We start from the raw sequence: 15,309 nt of genomic DNA on the forward strand, positions 1-15,309 counted from the left end.
AAATTATAAAAATATCTCCATATTTCACTCTGCAACCAAATTTAACAATTTTTAATTTAACAATTAAATGCATTAACCAATACAATTGACACTACACTATAAACCTTTAAATTAAAAAGGTAACAAAATAACGCAAGACGCAAACGTCTGCAAAAAGAAAATTTAATCCAAAACCCCCATCGAAACGGTTCAATAAAAAATCATCTCCATGCCGAAAGCACCGAGCGCCCGGTTAATTGAATAAAATTCGACGATCGCCGTAAAAAAGATTCTCAAAAATCCAACGTTCGGCGAACTCTCGCTCGTTCGCCGGTTGATTTTCGAAAATCCCGGAGGCGTGTATCGCGTTACCGCGATCGTTCGAGTGGCGGGTGGGGGGGCCTCGCTCGAAATTCGGCTAATTTTTCCGAGAGAAGAAAAAACAAAAAGAAAACTGCCGGCCCTCTCGAATTTGCGCGCGGGGAAAATTTTTCATTTCGACCCGGGTACAACTGCTTCAATTAATTGGAAGCACTGGAGAGGGGTGGGGGGTGGCAGGCACCACCCTCCTCTGGGTGCTCGTCGAGCGCGGATGGAACGTAAACAATTTTTACCCCGTCGGTGGAGGAGAGAGAGAGAGGGAGAGAGAGAGCGCGCCACTTAAAACTGCGAGCAGCCCCGGCTGGGAAGTAAACAATACATCGTTCTCGAATAAAGACCGCTTCGTATCGCTTTCAGGCTTGAACGGGCTTCGATTGGCCGCCGCGCAATTGAAAGTGTTCAGCCACCACCACCAACGCCATCCTCCCCCCCCTTCACCACCACCAGCCCCCGCCCCCTTCCCCGCGCAATCGGGTTTCATGAATCGCGATGCATTTGCCGCCGCAGAATGGGCCACTAAACTTTTCCCTCATTGTGATAAACGACTCCGCCGTTTCGCCCTGCCAACCCCTCTACCGCTACGCCGTTGTTGCGCGTCCCTCTCTCTCGCTCTCTCTCTCTTTTTCTCTCTTTACTGTTCCCGCCGAAGTTTCGGCTTTGTTTCACCCCGCTTTTCATCCCCCGTTCACCGCCCGGCCACTCGTTCTCTTCCATTGATCTCTGGATCGTCGAGCCTCGGCTCTCTCTCTCTCTCTATCTCTCTCGCTTCGCCCTCTCCTGTCCTCTCGCCGCTTTTATTTTTCTTCGGCCTTTTGATCTTCCCTGAACCGCTACGACTTGTCCTCCGATTATCTTTCGGCCACTCGCCGGACGTCGCTTCTCTCTTTCCAGTCTCCTTCGATCTAAGTCCTGTTCTCGGTTGATGGAAGGATCGGATATTACTGAGGGAGATGAAAAGACACCCTGTGTTCTCCAGTGTTTCGATTTGTTTGGCGAGGTGGGGTTCGTTGTGCAAAATTATTGGGTCGGTAATTAACGTTTTAGGCACGGCTGGATTTTTTGGGAATGAAATTTTTCGTAACTAAATCACCATTTTTCTTAATATTTTAAGAAATATTTCTTAAATTATAAATAATATTTCAGAAATATTTCTTAAATTATAAATAATATTTCAATAATTTAGCGAAGAATTAGCGTCACTTTACCAGTCGATCATAATATTATAATCAGGCATCGATAGGAAAACTGTGAAAGAGCCATCAATTAGAATACACTATCACAAAGTAGAGATTTCAAGCTTCAATTCCAAAAAGGTCTCACCTTCATACAACAATTTTCAACAGAGTTATAGCAATTGAAATATCGTCAATAATTTAGCGAAGAATTAGCGACACTTTACCAGTTGAGCATATCATCATTTATCACTCATCAAAATGAAAACTGTGACAGAGCCATGAATGACAAAACACCGTCATAAAGTGGAGATTTCAAGCTTCACCTTTAAAAAGGTGCCATCATTATACGACAACTTTCGACAGAGTTACAACACCTGAAATATCGTGAATTATTCAGCAAAGAATTAGCGCCCCCTTAATTGCAACCATCGACTGTGCGACTAAATGGCAGGGAACCGGCGTTGTCCGCGGCGAATAGGCAGAGATCAAGGAAAAGGGAGGAAAGAGGAAAGAGGGGAGAGGAAGCCGCGGGAATAAAGAAAATCGTCGTCGTCGGCGTTGTCGGTTCGGCTCGTGAAACGCGCTTTTCAACAACGGCCACCAGTCCGACTGGTTTCACGAATATGGGACACGAGGGAACGGCCCGTGTTCCGCGGTCCACGGTACGCAGATATATATACCCGCCGTCCCGCACGGCGGTGTCGGGTTCTGTCGCAGGGAACGGACGTGTTCGTTTTTTAAACGCGCCGATTAGAAAACCAGTACGCCCCGTTCCACGGAGAGAAACCGCTCACGGCACCGGGACCCAGGCCCCGCTGATCCGGACGAGTTGTCCGCCTGTTAGATGGAAAACTCTGCGACAGAGCTCTCCCCCGATCCGCGACGCGGAGCACCGGCTAGCGCCGCGAGACCATGTCCAGGATCGTTATCGGCCGCGCGGACGATCCTTGTCGGCCGATCTATCGGCGTGGTGTCGCTGGAAATTGAATTCGCGAGGGGCCGCCGTTTATGCCTGCGGTACATCCTACTGTCCTTGCGAAACGGCAGGAACGCGCTGATTGGTCGTATCCCAATCCCGCGTCCATGGACGCCGTGTGGATAAACCTTTAGGTTGCTGCTGCACGTTAAATCTTCTCGACTTCGTGTCCTTGCGAAACGTACATCCTTCTGTCGTTGCGAAACGCCTTCTAAAGGGTGTCCCAAAATTCACGCAAGATTTGAATTTTGCGCCATTTGTGCGGTAGTGTTGCCAACAAAAAAAAAAAAATACAGAATGACAGCTGACAGGTCAGGGTTATTAAAGATGGAGCGCTATACAAAAGAACGACGCATTTTTTTTTATAATAAAAAATTTACAATTTTTAATTATAAATCTGTGTTTTCTGTCAAAATTACTTCTTGCGTGAATTTTGGGACACCCTTTATAATACTGGACGGTGCAGCTGGTCGCCGATGGTTTGTTCAGGATCTTCCCAATCGTCGAGCACGTGTTCGTTGCAGTGTCGTCGGCAACGGCGCTCGTTAAACGGCGCAACAAGTATGTACTTCGGTGACTTCGTCTTCTTTAGCGGCTGAATTTTTACAACGATTTGTTCTTGGTATAGGAGCCGTGAGAATTGAAAGACATGTGGTTTTCTTGGAAACGAATGTGAAGAGATCCTAGACATAATCTCGGAAGTTCAGGACTTTTAATAGATATTTGTTCGAGGGATAAAAATTCGTTGTTTCGCAAATATAATTACTGATAGCCAAATGAAAAAAATTTGTCTCGATAAAAAAAATCTGACTCAATAATGCTCTGCGCATCGCGTTTTTGCAATCAGTTTCCAAATAAATATCCAGTATCACTTAACAATGTGTAACAGTTCTGTATATAGACAAAAATCCTTAAAATGTAAAAAGGAGACAATAAAGCAAAAATCCTTAAACGACAAAAAAGGAGACGATAAAACAAAAATCCATAAAACATAAAAAGGAAGACAATAAACCCAAAATCCTTGGAACACAAAAAAGTAGAAAATAAAACAAAAATCCTTAAATCAGAAAAAGAAAAGAATAAAACAAAAATCCTTAAGTCAGAAGAAAAAAATAAAACAGAAATCCATAAAACATAAAAAGGAAGACAATAAATCAAAAATAACAGAAATGCAGGATTTTCAATCTGAAAACCACGCGAACAATAGCGGGAAGCAGAGGTTCCGCACAAAGCGAAAGAAGCTGGGAGAACTGACGAAAGAAGCTGAGAAAACTGATGAAAGTAGCCGAGAGAACTGACACGGACGTGATCGTGCCTCGATCGTGGAACGGGCCGGTCAAAGTCAAGGTTCGAGCTTCGATTCTGGTCGAATGAGCCGCAGGAGATTCCTCGCGAGCGGTATTCTCAACCGGTGACCGAAAATATCCGCTCGATCGTGGCTCCACGGAGGAAGCGACGAGAAAGAGAGAAGAGAGAGAGAGAGAGGAGAGAAGAAGCCAAGGGGGGAAGAGAGAACAGAGAGAGAGAGAGAGAGAGAGGAGAGCCCAAGGGGGAAAGAGAAAAGGGATGCGCCCGGCACGGTGTAAGAACGCGGAAAGGGGTCGAAGATGAATGAAAATGGCCGATCGTGAACGGTGAATGGCATCCGAGGAGGAGGACGCGAAGACAAGGAAGAGACTGAAGATCTCTGCAGCGCAGTGATTTTTGCGTGGAGGATGGCGAATCAGTTCTTATAGCATGGGGGTTGATTTTTAATTGTATTAATGGAGTTGATATGGAAGATTGATTTTATTAATGCTATTAATACTGACGATTAACTGTATCAATGGTATTAATACAGATGATTACTATTATTAATAATAGTATCATCAATAATATTAATAATATATAATCAATATTATTCATAATAGTATTAATGATAAATTAATAGTATTAATTGTATTTAATTCCTTGAATCTGGATACAGTTCTTAGTCATCGACAGGATTTTAAAGTGATAGATATATTATTGCATTATTATATTATTATATTATTATATTATTATATTATTATATTACTATATTACTATACCATTATATTACCACATTATATTATTTTTTTTCTATACCGCCCAAAGTATTCCTAGCAAAGGATGCACAAGATGCTGTGTTCTACTAAGAATTAACCTAACGCTGGTCTGAAATATAACCTCAAAACGAAGAAAGGAAAAACTGCGATCCAACTAAAATGAAAAGGACGAAATATAAAATTGGAATTAAAATGTCTTTTATCCAAGGAAACTGATCGGTAGCTACAGTTGAAAGATCCGCTGTAAAACCCAGCGTCCACAGGAATACGAGACGAAGAGAGAAGCTCCTGAATGTCGGAAGAAGGGGGAGGGGGCACGCGGTAATTACGAATTACCGGAGACAGGGACGTTGATAGATGCAGAAGTAAGGAACGCCCCTATTTTTCCAACGGAATAAAACAGCAGAAGGAAAGCATAAACAAAAAGGACAGAAGAAGGCGGACGGAGGAGAAGTTGGTGGAGGAAAAGGGGGAGGAGGAGGAGGGGGAAGAGGAGCACGCTTGTTCTTTTCAGAGCGGCGCTTTCAGCGCGGAATAAAAACCTGCGAAGAGGGTGCGAAAAAAAATAGGGCGAGCTGCTTTTCTTCGTTTGCAATGCCCCGCGTCGACGCTTCCGGGGAAAACAAGGAAGCGGGAGGAACGAGAGTGGAAGCAGGAGAGGCACGAGGGAGGAAGCTGCGCCGGTTTCTTGTCTTCCTGGTTTCCTTCGAGTCGGTCTCGCCGCCGACCGCCTTGCTCTCTCTTTTCTGGCCACCTGGAGAGCGGAGTGCCGGCCCTCGAGTGTCCATTGTCGTTCCGTTGATCCAAGGACACGGGCGAAACAACCTGCGGAGGAAACGAAGCGATTCTTCACCGGCGAGGAGCCCACCCAGCTGACCGAGTGACAGCTGCCGCCGTCGCTGCCGCCGTCGCCCCGCGACGCTAAATCGACAGGTGTTTCGGTCGTGTCCAGAGATCTCGCGGCTTTTCGGTACCTCCCAGGCGAAACGTTGACGAGCACCGATGGGCCCCGCGCCATTTAAATTGGACGCCGGGGGACATCTATCATCCCGTCGCTCCATCATTTCATTGTTCTATTATTCCAACCCTTCCGAATCAACGCGGGTCCATTATTCTGTCGGCGCGTCGCTGCGCCGTTTTAATATTTCATAATTTTATGGTAACGTCGTTTCGGGAGTCTATAGTTGGATCATTTTATTGTAACATTATTTCGGTATTTTATTAGTTTATTAGACCGTCATTCCATTGTTCCGTCATTTCGTAATTCTAGTTTCATGGTTTCATAATTTTATTATTTCACTATTTCATTATTTTATCAATTTGTTATTCTTTTATTCCATTATTCTGTTATTTTATAGCTTCATAATTCTATAGTTTCATGGTTTTATAATTCCATCATTCCACCATTCGACCAATTTATTATCCTATCATTTCAACATTTTATCATTAATCGCGATTTTACTGCGATTTTATGGCAATTTTACAGGAATTTTATAAATCTTTAGATCCATAGCGCGGTGATCTAAGCAAACGAAATAATGTTCCACCAAAACTCCATCGTACCTCGCCACGCTTCATATCCTCCTCTCAATCAATTTACGCTCTCAAAACTACCAAAGAAACCTAAAAGTATCAATTACCATAAAATAGAAATAAGAACTCGACCCTCCAGCCGCGGAAGCGGAAAATTCGTGCGACCCGCGTCGCCGTGAGGACTCGGTTGAATTTACAAGCGCGTGTCGGCGCCGCGCCGCTTCCAGCCCCGCCGTCATACCCCGCGCACGGCCGGCGAAATAATTCATTTAGAAAACGAGGGCCCCGGCCGAATTTGCGACACGCTGTTTGCGCTGGCTCGCGGGACGCGCGACAACCCTTTTATCGCGCGCGCAGGCGAAGAGAGAGAGAGAGAGAGAGAGAGAGAGAGTTCGTTTGCCCGGCGAGAGGGCCGTGCCTCGAATCGCAAACATCCGCGGACGGGAATTTTTCGGGAATAACACGTTCGAACGGCGCCCGGTTTTCCACGGTGCGACACCGTCACGGCGAGCAAATGAGAGAGAGAGAGAGAGAGAGAGAGAGAGAGAGGGGGGAGTGGCCAGGCAGATGGTGTTTTCCTCGTTAAACGTTTTCCCGCGTTTAATCTGTTGCGTTATGGTGAAAACACGGATGGACCGGTCTCTGGCTGATGAATTTAAATAGACGCGCCGACGAGAGCGAGCTAGATAGATAGATAGATAGAGAGAGAGAGAGAGAGAAAGAAAGAGGTAGCTGGGTGTTTGTAGAATTTTAAATAATATTGCGTTTCTGGGGTGAGAGCTGAACCTTTCCCATCGCGTATTATTACCGATGCTCGTTATTTAGCTCTTCCGATATCGATTGCTCGCGCGACTCGTCCACATCTATTTGTTAGAAAGATTAAGCTAATTAGTCGAGACGACTGCTATTTTCCAAGATTCTGGGGTAAGCGTCGCCTCGCATATCGTCGTATATTTTGCATATTACAAAATTCTATTAAACCATGCAAATATTGCTATTTTTGAGGCTGGTTGACATTTAGGAAGTAGTATAGATTCAATACAGATTTTTTTGGGCAAATGTCACACCTTACGCGAATTTGGACCACTGTGCGGGATTACCATGGATCGTCATTACCATGGAATGGGCGCCGAACGAGCTCCACAGAGAATTCGTAAGATTCCGGCGGGAAACAGGGGTTGATAAGATTGTTGGAGCTGTTTCGCGAGGGTGTTAGAGCTCGCCGGAACTGTCCGAGATATTTGAAGCGATCCGAGATCTTGCCGAATCTCGCAGGAACGTGTTCGAGCCGGTGTGCTAGGGAAGTTCGCGGAGCTGCGAGTTGGAATATTTCACGGAACGCCGGCGCGCGCTTGATAAAGTCGTCGTCGACTTTTGAATACCGCGGGGGAACTGGATAACGGGCTCGACGAGGCCGCGGTAATCCTTGAAAATGTTGCCGGCTGTTTCGCAAAGCTGACAGACGTTTTTTTAAGGGGACGTACGTCGGAGTTGGTAATATTTAAAGGGATGTCGGAGCTTGATGAAGCTGGTTAGAAATTTTTTAGGGGATGTCGGGGACTCATTAAGCTGCTGGGGATGTTTAAAGGGGATGTCGGAACTTGATGAAGGTTGGACAGGTCTTTGAAAATGATGTCAGAACTTGATGAAGCTGGTAGAAATTTTTTGAGGGATGTGGAAGCTTCAGTGAACTGTTAAGAAATTTTTTAAGGGATGCGAAAGCTTGGCGAAGGTAACTGAAATTTTTAAGGGATGTAGAAGCTTCAATAAACTGCTAGGAAATTTTTTAAGGGATGACAGAGTCTAATGAAGCTAGAATAGTTCTTAAAAATGATGTCAGAGCTTGGCGATACTCACAGAAATTTTTTAATGGATGACAGAGTCTAATGAAGCTAGCTCAGCCCTTAGAAATGATATCACAGCTTAGCAAAGCTGACAAAAATATTTAAAGGGACCTCCATGCTCAACAAACCTAATGTAGCCCCTGAAAATGATGCCTTGGCTCGACAAAGCTCTCAGAAATTTTTCAAGGGATGACGCAGCCTCATTAACCTGCCATGGATACTTAAAGGTACATCAACGCTTGACGAAGCTATGGTATTCCCCGAAAAGGGTGACAAAGATTAATGAAGCCGATAGAATGTTTTAAAGACGTGTCAGAGTTCTCGATGAACTCGTAGCGAGCCATGGAAACGATGTCAGAGTTAGATAAATCTACCGGAGTTTCCCATGAACGATGTCAGACCTTGATAAACCTACCAATACCCTTTGGGAACCATTAAGAAGCCCTTGATCTAGATAAAACTATCGGTAGAATCAGGTGCGACGATTCTCGAGTAGATTCTCGGGGTTGTAACAGCTCTTGGAGCTGGACTTGGTGTAGCAATGAATTGTAGTGTACATTTATTGTCGAATAAATTGCAAATATAGCTTCGAAGTATTTGGAAGTTCGACGAACAAACACCTGCGTTGGTAGCCACCCTCTGGGGCACCTCGGCCGTCTTCTGACGGCGAATCAAAAGGCGATCGCACCTGTATGCCCCCCGAAATCCCTGCCAAGCTAGACCTATAAAGAGACCCGCGGAGTCCCATAAAAAAGTGTCTCGACGGCCAAAAATACATTAACGAGCAGAAGGGGGGAGGCGAACACCGTAAAGCCGGCGCGCACTCGCGTTTCCCGCCGCACGGCTCGAGAACGCGGCGGCGATGCTCGTACGGCCGCGATGCCGGGGAATATATCGGTCGTTCAAGGTCACCGGTCCCCACCACCACGGTGCGTGTTAGCGCTCGCTCGGTTTCGAGCCGGTCGGCGCGGTTCGGCGGGCTTCGCGCGTTTCGCGGCCGGGCCCGCCCCGCCCCTCCCCCCTCCCTCCCAGGCACCCCAGCATCACAGCAAAACGGCCCGCGGAATACACATCGGTGTGTTTGCCTTTTACAGATGCCTCGTCCTCGAACGAAGCGGTGCACCTACAGCAGCGTCTGAGGAGCCTTAGCACGGAACTGGTGACCCTGAGGAACCGGCTGCACGTCAGCCAGCCGCCGAACAACAATTCAGGGCCGAACGGAGGGAACGGGGCGGCCCCCCTGTCGAAGAGCCCGGAAAAGGGATGCGTCCCGTCGTCCCCCGCGCCGGCCGTCCCGCCGAGGACCACGCTGCCGTTGGCGGCCACGTTGCCGCACGGCCTGGGCCATACCTCCGGGCACACGCTCACCGCCTCGGCGATCGTTCATCCACACGTGAACCACGCCGCCGCGAACAATCTCGGCCACAACTCCACCGCAGCGAATAATTTAATATCTGGTCAGTATGTGTACGCGATCCTCGGGCCCGAATCTTGGCCGACGCTCCGACGCCCCTTAATGCCGATCGTTGACCGCTTCGGCTACCTTTTTCATGCCACCGTCGGCTAATCGGATCGTTTCACGGACCCTTGGAGACACTTTTCTCACCCCGACGTGTTTAGAAATAGGTTCAAGGAAAATCTGAAAGTAACGGGTCTCTGATTTCTTTAGTTACGATTTTTTGGCTGTGGGGGTAGATTGATGTATATTCTAGTCGATAGATGAGTCCTTGATATTTGGATATTGGTATAATTTTTAATTTGTGTGCTGTATGTCGCACTTGTTTTCCCTCGTTATCCTAGCATTTCGAATCCAATTATCGCAGGAAAGTCGACTAACCAGCTTTGAAAATTTCTCCTGCTCCCACCCTAACCTCTGTACTGCCATCATTTTTACCCAACACGATTCAATACATTCTTCCATATAAAATATCATATTTCTTAAACGAACTTTCTATTTCGAAATTAATTATTTTTATCCGAATCCCAAAATTAATTATTTTTATCCGAGTCCCAAAATTAATTATTTTTATCCGAATCCCAAAAATAATTATTTTTATCCGAGTCCCAAAAGCGATTTCAAGAAAATATATTTGCTTAAATATCTCGGAGTGCTTAAAGCGATCGCAAGAATATTCTGGATTATTTAACAAGATTTCCAGGGGCAGGTGTTAACAAAGACACTGTGTAACCGTAGAAATATTACGGATCGCGGAAAATGTCTGAAGCTAACCCTCAAGGAGAAGGGCCCGAAGAACCCATACGTTAGCGGGCGCTGCCCAAGTTTGGCTAAGCAGCTTTAAACCTTTGAATAGAGAAGCTCCCCGGGTTTAATAATGGGTTTAATAACTTAGGTTTTCAGAAGTTTCGACCCCGAACTCTCATTTGCTCGGCCGGCTTCCGCGGGGTAATAAATCATGCGTTCATAGTTTCAGATGCAGGGGCCGCGGCGCTCTATTCAATTTTCCGACCCTTGTCGATTTTTCGGATCAGCTTCCCAACTCTCTCTCTATTTTTTTTTTGCTACATTGTTTCAACCCTCTATATTCGAGGTTACCTCAACTTTATTTTCATCCTGTACTCGACTGTATTTTTTTTCTGTATTGTTCTCATTTTGCACTGATATGAAATTAAATTTGTTTGGCTTACAATTTTAATAACTCTTTAAATATCAATGAATTAAATCCTGCAAAAATAATTTAAAAAATAAGGTAGCAAGGTTCAATGGTTCCTGCGAGTCACGAAAATTTTTTTACTACAATATAGCAATTTTTAGGCAAAGGGTTGAATACAATATTAATCCTCTCCCGAAATGATGATAATTAGTAGATTTAAAGAATGAGAAGATCGAAAACGTAAAAGCGGAAGCCAAAAATTATTTAAAAATACTAACTGCGCTATTTCTAATACAATATAGTAACTAAAAAACAGAAGGAATATTTATGCAATTTTTTACGTCGTTTTATTTCGCATAAGAAACCGGAGTTTAGCGATTGGTTGCGGATGAGAAGAAAGAAGGGAAGTTTCGCACGCAATAACATCGACTGCCCTAACCACCGTGGCATCGATATCCCACCTGTGAACCATGATCATCGCATCGGCTCTTTAACTCCGCCGCTATCATGCTCGATGGCCGCTCGGAAATTGCTGTAACCTCGTCGGCGAGGGTTTTAATCGTCATTTGGCCCCGATCACCGCGAATTAAACCACCCGGCCGAACCAGGCGCGCAGTTGAAATAAGGCCGCGCGTGGACGTCCGCGCGCGCGCGCGGATGTTTGGACGTCCGTCCAGCGCCGATGGGGTTCGTTAATATTTAAGCGGCGCATAATATCGCGATTGCCGCGCTAAACTCTCGCTTCGCCCCGTTCCTTTCACGCTGCGTTGATTATTCGTTTTTAATATTTTCCTGAACAGCCTCGGATTAAATTCAAATTAAATTACAATTTTTCTTAATATATATATTTTTTGGTATAGTTATATATGTATAGTATTAGGGCTATATATATTATTTTTTTAGTGTACTGTATGTAGTAGGCACTTTTACTTTAATCGTTTACTTTAATAATTAATAATATTATAATTGAGGAAAGCACTAAGAAGTTAATAATAGGATATCTAAATAATTTTTGTTTCTTTTATTGCCTTTACTTAGTTCTGTTTCTAAACTTCGATGACAGATTCAATTTTATTTCGATTTAGAAGAAATTGTTAATATTTATGGTTAGTAGATCTTACGTGGAATTTTTATCGCAGGTCTAACTTGTTATTATAGTGCAAAGGGTTAACTGGCGATACGGTCTGCGATCGTAGAACCGGTCGCTATTGATACTACTCTCTCTCTCTCTCTCTCTCTCTCAGCAATGAAGCATTTTAAGCGACATTTAACACTAAACCAACCGAGGTTAAAAAGCGACCACGAAAAATTTCCTCGCAAGAATTCCGCATCGTAATTTATTCGAAACTTCCAGCGATTTTTATAACAGCCTGTGCTTGAATGGAGAAATATATCCAACAATTTTCAACGGAAGCACAGCTTCGCGACTACGATAATTATGGAATGAAAAACGCGGAACCGGTTATTCGACCGGCGGTGTTTTAAATAGACGTTATCGCGGCGCGCGGTTTCGAATTTTTAAACACAGTGACATAGTATCGAAGCGACGTCGATAAGCTGTAATAGGAATATTAATGAACGATCTCGTTATTTAATTTCGATCGTATTGTTTGTTATTTAATTTCGAAGACCAAAGCTCATGCAATCGACGACTTTAATTCCACACAAAAAGCCTTATAATTCTTTTAAAAATAGACAATTGTTAAGCCATACATATTATTGTATATATACCATAATATATTACATAATATATTACAGTATACCTAATTAACCAAACTGACCAATTGACTAATTAAACCACTGAAAACTTGAAATAATTCGAAGCTCACTGAAATCCTGGTTATTTAATTTTATCGTCGCTAATCGGACTTAGTTAACTAACAGATACTATATTTATTTATCAATAAATGTTCCAATGAATACACTGATAATAAACTAATCGTGAACGGGGATTTTTCGCAGACTTGGACCCGCCGAAACGCCACAATGGTATCCCGGACGACAGTATAGTGTCGTGCGTGACGGCCTTGGGCTGTTTGCGATCGCCGCCGATCTCGAGCATCATCGCGGACGTGAAGAACGCGAAGAACAATCAGGGCCAGCACCGATGTATACCGAAGGGGACCACGGCCGCGTCGGGGCCCCCGACCTCCACGACTTTGGACGACCTGATTCACCTGCCGGGCCCCCTGACCGAGGACGCGGTGCTCACGTGTCTCCAGTCGCGGTTCTGCGCGAAGCAGTATCACGTGAGTGAATATACTGTATATACCCTCGTTTCATGCAGTTTTCAACGACTCTGCGCGAGCATCGTGGCAACGGTGCTAGTTACCGAGGTTTTTGGCAACAGTGCCAATTGTCGAGGTTGTCCAGTACATTTTTATTTATTTTAACGTTAATCGCAACGGTTTAATGAAGAATTTTAAGAATAAAATGTTGATAGTTTATTGGATGTTATTTTAATGGAAAATGAAGTCATTTTGGTACTCTAATAGTTTCCAGCAGGTAGTTAAAAAATTATTATATATTGTGGTATATATAAGTGGATATTAGAGGAATTTTAGTTATTATTTATTCTTTGTCGAATTTTTTTAAATGATCGTAGTTGTTAATAATTAGATTTGGGTAGAGATTGAAACACTGTTCTTATGCTGTAAAAATCGTTAGATTCTGTAAATAAAATTTATGAAATTAATATAAAATAAATATATAGATTAAAATGAGAGATAAAAATGAAAATATATATCTAGAAATAAGATGAAATATTAACATTTCCTGCACATTTTTAAAATAAAGAGAGCAGTATACTATCATCTATATTGTAGTTCAATAATTTAATTTAAATTCGATTGGATGTCAAAGAATTAATATAGTATGAATATATTAGAAAATGAAAGAAAAATATTTATTTTAGAGCTACAAAAAATTATGTCAAAAGCGTGTGCGATTGGAAAAATGAAACATTAATCACGGGAATTTTACCAAAGTAAATGAAGGGCGCAAAGTGCTTTGGCACTCCGCGGAATATTCCTAACGCGTTTAGGGCAACATTCGGCGGGCCGGAGCGTTCACGGTCGGGCATAGTTTTGGATCGCCGGGATTCGGCCGTTAATTTTTGATCGGCCCGTTGAATCATTGACGCGGCTCGATGCAGTTTCGGCCCATCAATAATTCGCGGCCGAAGGAAAGCAGTAGTGCACGACCGGTGTGTTACATTTCCGACTATTTTAGCGGCTGTCGTCCGTCGATGACGAGGGTAATAGAGACATGCTCGTCGATTTTTCGGTTCTCACTGTTGGTAATTTAATTCTCGCGAGCACCGTTCACATTGGTTGTCACCGAAACACACGTGTAACTATATATTTGTAACTTTGTAACTATATACTATTATTAACTATTTAACCGTTCGAGTGCCACGTGTCATCGCTGTTTTGCACGTCCAAAGTGCCAATGAGCGCTTTCTCGTTTATCTTGTTCCTAAATAATTATTATAATTATTAATTAATCTTATTATAATTATTAATGAATCTCAATGATAGATAAAAAATTAATGGTCACCATGACACCCGATTCGCGGCTTTCCGATCGGTGGAAGAAGCCGATTTATCGGCTACCGGGGTCGGTAAAGGGTTAAACGAAGGAATCCGACCGCCTCCGTGACGCAGAGTTTTCGCGAAGTCAGGGCTGCGCATGCGACCGCCAATAAAAATTACAATGGCGGTGTACGCGGCACGGAACGATACCGTTTATGATATCCGTCGGATTTCATTTGTTTTGCTTTATTTTATTTGCATATTAAACAGCGCGAGCACGGAGAGAGCTCCGGACTCGTTTAACGGCGCGACGCGAAATTGCAAATAAAAATTGTAATAAGCAAACCGTATGAAATGATTTCGTACCGGAATTGCCAATCCCGTCGAAATAATCGTAAAGCAATAAAAAAAAATATATCTATATATACATAAACCCTTCGCTAAATAATATACCGCGAACAAAAAAAATAAAATAATTCCGTCGATCTGGCGAACGGTAATTTTATTGGAAAAACCGCGTAAAAATACGAATTTATTTTGAACAAGCCGGATACAGTAGCTGGACGATTAGCAGAGATTATAGGTTGTATGTTCGATTCGATAACCCTTTCTTAAACGTCTCATTAGTATATCAATATTAACCATTACATCGTCCTAATATATTAATAATATTCCATTAACAGAACCAGTATTAATCGCCAGAGTTTTGGTACTAAATGCGTACTCTATTTGCAACAGCAAGAGAATACAAATAATCGTCGCGGTTGAATCAAAAGTCGTGCGCCACAAAGCTTGATTCTTCGCGTCGCGCGAGAAGGGTTAGTTGAACACCATAAACGAGCGTTTCATAGGCGACAAATTAAGGTAAATCCCGGGCCCGTTCTCTCTGTCTCGTTGTACCGGTGATATCTTCTTTCCCCGGCTCTCTCTCTCCCTCTCTTTCTCTCTCTCTCTCTCTTTCTCTGCCCATTAAGAATTCACCCTGTCTCAGGGCCGGGGCTCCGCGCTCGCAAGCTCTCCTCCGCTCGGCTCTTGGCTCTCGGCGTCGCAGCACGCGCAGCTGGCACGCTCGCATTCCATTATCGTGCTCCGCGTTTTAATTTCTCACCGGCATTCCTTAACGCGTGCCCCTCTTTTTTTTTCTCTGGTTACGGGCCATCCGGGAGAACTTCATCGGACGCTTCTCGGATCGTTCGAGAGTGGCGACGAC

At 43.9% G+C, this 15,309-nt stretch overlaps 1 protein-coding gene across 1 annotated transcript in view; it reads left to right on the forward strand.

The window, feature by feature from the left end:
* Positions 1–15,309, forward strand: part of Dachs (unconventional myosin-IXb-like dachs) — a 104,687-nt gene that overhangs the window by 73,317 nt on the left and 16,061 nt on the right. The window contains exons 2-3 of the mRNA XM_078182758.1: positions 9,049–9,411; positions 12,529–12,815. Coding sequence (XP_078038884.1) covers positions 9,049–9,411; positions 12,529–12,815 — 650 coding nt within the window. The remainder of the gene's footprint in view (positions 1–9,048; positions 9,412–12,528; positions 12,816–15,309) is intronic.

This window comes from Augochlora pura, chromosome 6, assembly GCF_028453695.1.
Source record: "Augochlora pura isolate Apur16 chromosome 6, APUR_v2.2.1, whole genome shotgun sequence".
NCBI classification, from domain to species: Eukaryota; Metazoa; Arthropoda; class Insecta; order Hymenoptera; family Halictidae; genus Augochlora; species Augochlora pura.